General features: G+C 32.4%; 1 protein-coding gene across 2 annotated transcripts; it reads left to right on the top strand.

Annotated features, from left to right (window-relative positions):
- The first annotated feature begins 1,186 nt into the window (after positions 1–1,186).
- LOC111293001 (NEP1-interacting protein 1-like) lies at positions 1,187–3,316 on the top strand. Of its 2 annotated transcripts, none has more exons than XM_089766742.1 (5): positions 1,187–1,616; positions 2,158–2,336; positions 2,547–2,630; positions 2,724–2,891; positions 2,994–3,316. In XM_089766742.1, exons 1-5 carry the CDS (start codon positions 1,463–1,465, stop codon positions 3,114–3,116), a joined length of 708 nt encoding a protein of 235 aa, XP_089622868.1. In that variant the 5' UTR covers positions 1,187–1,462; the 3' UTR covers positions 3,117–3,316. The 2 variants fall into 2 exon arrangements, with proteins under 2 accessions (XP_089622868.1, XP_089622867.1); XM_089766741.1 differs by having other exon boundaries at positions 1,258–1,616; positions 2,973–3,316.
- Positions 3,317–3,529: the final 213 nt, after the last annotated feature.

The raw sequence follows: 3,529 nt of genomic DNA, 5'->3' as shown, positions 1-3,529 counted from the left end.
TAAATATAATTTTTTAAAAATAACTATATAATTTCAATGAATTATTAATTAAATGTTAGAGAGCGAACAACTATTAATCACAAACCTAATTAAGGGTACAAATAATATGAAAATCACAATAGAAAACATCCAAAATAGAAGCTAGGTAGAAGCTTAGAGAAGACAACAGAAGATTGATATTCTAATTAATTAGCTATATCGAGCAACCTTGCTTTCCTTCCTGGAATTATACATACTTCTGACAAAGGGATCCACCAATGGGGATGCAATGCAAGGATGATTTTCACTGCCAAAAAGTCTAAAATGAGCTATCCCTCCAAACCCTAAGTAAAAACAAAATAGGATTTTGCTAATAGTAGCCGACACCTCCTAAGTTTTAGCTAAATCAAAATTTAAATGAATTGAAAACAATAATTATTTAATATAATAATCTTTAAAAAATACTTTGAATTAGTTATCAAAACCCAAAAAAAAAAAAAAAAGGCAAAAATAAACCAAACAGAGGTTAAGTTGAAAGGTTGTAGTACAAGTTGTCAGATGTAGCCAATCACTTCAGCCAAAAACAAACGATCGAGGAAAATGAGTGACCCATCATCGATCTTCCTACGTCAAACAGAGTCCATGCTACATCTCCAAATGCCAAAAAAGAAGCTTCCCTTCTCTCTCTCTCTCTCTCTCTCTCTCTCTCTCTCTCTCTCTCTCTCTCTCTCTCTCTCGTGTCTTTTTTGAAAATGAAATTTATTACACTATTCAATTAACTAATTTGTATTTATTTTTTTAAACTACATAATTAATTACATAATTATGATCATATTTTAAAATAATTAAATAATTTTAATTTAGTCATTAAAATTTAAATAAATATTTTTATCATTCAATTATTATTTTTTTAAAAATATTTTAATGTGATAATTTTATATATGCTATTAGATGTTATCTGATGTTACAAATCAATAAAATTTTTTTTCGAAATTTATAATATTATATAAATAATATCACATGCGTATTAAATACTGTGACAATATCAGCTGACGCATAAAATGCTATTATTATATCAACGCAAACAATTAAATGATAAAAAAATATTATTTAAATTTTAAATAATTAAATTAGCATTTTGAAAACATTGTGAAATATGATGACCGACAGTATATTTTACTTTTTTGTTTAGTATAGACAGAGAGAGGAAAAGAGGGATTTTCTTTCATCCACAGGACAGAAATTTTCATGTTTCAAAGAAAGCAGGTAGAGAGAGAAAGAGGGTTGCATAAAAAAAATTGAAGCTTTAAATGCTAGTTGGTTGATTTTCTCTCTTCTTAAGCACTAAGCACACCTTTCTCTTCTTTCTCTCTGTCTTTTTTTTTTTTTTGTCTATATATAAGCTTCTTCTTAAACCTTGTTCTTTGTAGATCACCAAACCTTTTCATTTCAATTCTCTTTTGAACAATAGAAGGGGAAAATAATGGATTATTACGAATACCCATCTCGTTTTTCTATGTCTCCAGTTTCTTTGTTTGGGGAATTCATTGAAAAGGTCAAAGATTTTTGCAATTTCGCTGTTTCTGCCATCATTGGGAACATTTTCTCTGCGATCTTAACCTTCTTCTTTGCATTAGGTTGGTTTATTTATCTCTTTCTTTCTGTTCTGCTTCATTGTTGCTGTAAAAGCTTTTTTGGATTTCTCGTTGCTGATCTAATTTATAGCTTTTTCCCATTGAAATCCATTTGATTCTTGATCTATTCATTGCACTTGATATGGGTTTTGGAACAAATTGAATTTGGCTTCAATTGTTTTTCTCTCCTATTATTAGCTCAAATGATATGTTCAATTTTTTTGGTTGAATTTTTGCTTTTTTGATATAGGTATCATATTTATTTTATAGTAATTATTATAATTTGGCCAGTGTTATTATATGATAAAAGATAAATCTATTTAAGTTGCTGTTCTGTTTTTGTTGGATTGCAATGATATGAAAATGTTTTGCGTGCAGACAAAGCAGTTTGGATTAATTTGTCTTATATTTTATTTCCAACATACGCCTAGAATTAATGACATGTTTGGTTTCTTAGAATTTTAACATGTAAAACGCTTTAATGCCTGAGTTAAAACTTTTTGTACTCAAATTTTGCTAAAGAGATTGACATTTTTGTCTGCAGTGGGCACCTTGTTAGGGGCCATGACGGGGGCTTTGATAGGACAAGAGACGGAGAGTGGGTTCGTTCGAGGGGCTGCTGTTGGGGCTATATCTGGAGCAGTTTTCTCAATCGAAGTCTTTGAATCTTCCCTTGTTCTTTGGCAATCTGACGAATCCGGGATCGGATGTTTGCTTTACTTGGTGAGCACTGAGCAGTTTATTTTATTGCCCTGGTTTTATATGTTTGGTTGCTAGTTTCTAACTTAATTGAAAGAGTGATAAAAAAAAGAAAAAAAACACTTGATTCATCTAAATTGATGAGTTCCTGATACCATGTTCACAAATTTCAACCTACTTTGGTTATAGTAATGCTTCTAGGCAATCCTAGTCATTTTCCTGCAAATTGTGCAGATTGATGTCATTGCAAGCCTTCTAAGTGGGAGGCTTGTTCGTGAACGAATTGGTCCAGCGATGCTGAGTGCAGTCCAAAGTCAGGTAAAATGCTCTGCAAAATGATAGTAGTCTCTGTGATAGAAAGTGATGGTTCCATCAAAGCAATTTGCTTATGATCTCAGTTTCTGTTATCAGATGGGAGCTGCTGAAACAACTTTTGATGAGGTCCAGAACATCTTTGACACTGGTGGTGATAAAGGATTGGCTGGAGATTTGGTTGAAAAAATCCCAAAAATCATAATCACATGCAATAACAATATAGATGCTTCTGGGGAGAAAGTTTCCTGTTCAGTTTGCCTTCAGGTCTAACCATACTGTATTTTCTATTTCACCCCATTCTCAGCAAAACTAGTTGGATAAGAAGCTTATTGAATCGAGGTTTAGAGTTATCTTTATCTTTTGCAGGACTTTCAGCTTGGAGAAACAGTAAGGAGCTTGCCGCAGTGCCATCACATGTTCCACCTGCCTTGCATAGATAAGTGGCTTCTTAGTCATGGTTCTTGTCCATTGTGCAGAAGGGATCTGTAATCTTATTTTTGTAAATTATATAATTAGAAGAGTTGTTTATATTTTATTTATACCGATGTCACTTGCCAGGGCTTTTGTATTTGTTCATCAAATGCTTGCCTACTCTGTCTCTTTGAGTAGTCCGTGTATATCATATCGCGGGATTGAACATTGTACTCGATTAGCCCTTTGTATAAAGGTATTGGTTTACAGTTCTGGAACTTCTGAATTGCCTAACTTGAAATAGACTCTTGTTCTTTCTGGAAATGAGTTTGTTGTAAAGAGTGATAGTGCATACATGTGATCATGGTGTTGGTATCTAAGTTCTCAAGATGTTTCATCCTGGATTGAAACATCCAGTTTTTTAGTTGTATTAATTCCTGATATAGAAAAGCTTTCAATAGATTCAAGGCAAACGATGCGCATCAGAATTC

Source organism: Durio zibethinus, chromosome 10, assembly GCF_047325235.1.
Source record: "Durio zibethinus cultivar Kanyao isolate XHJ-2024 chromosome 10, ASM4732523v1, whole genome shotgun sequence".
Classification (NCBI taxonomy): domain Eukaryota; kingdom Viridiplantae; phylum Streptophyta; class Magnoliopsida; order Malvales; family Malvaceae; genus Durio; species Durio zibethinus.
The sequence above is the reverse complement of the archived record's forward strand: the minus strand, read 5'-3'. Positions and strand labels throughout refer to the sequence as shown.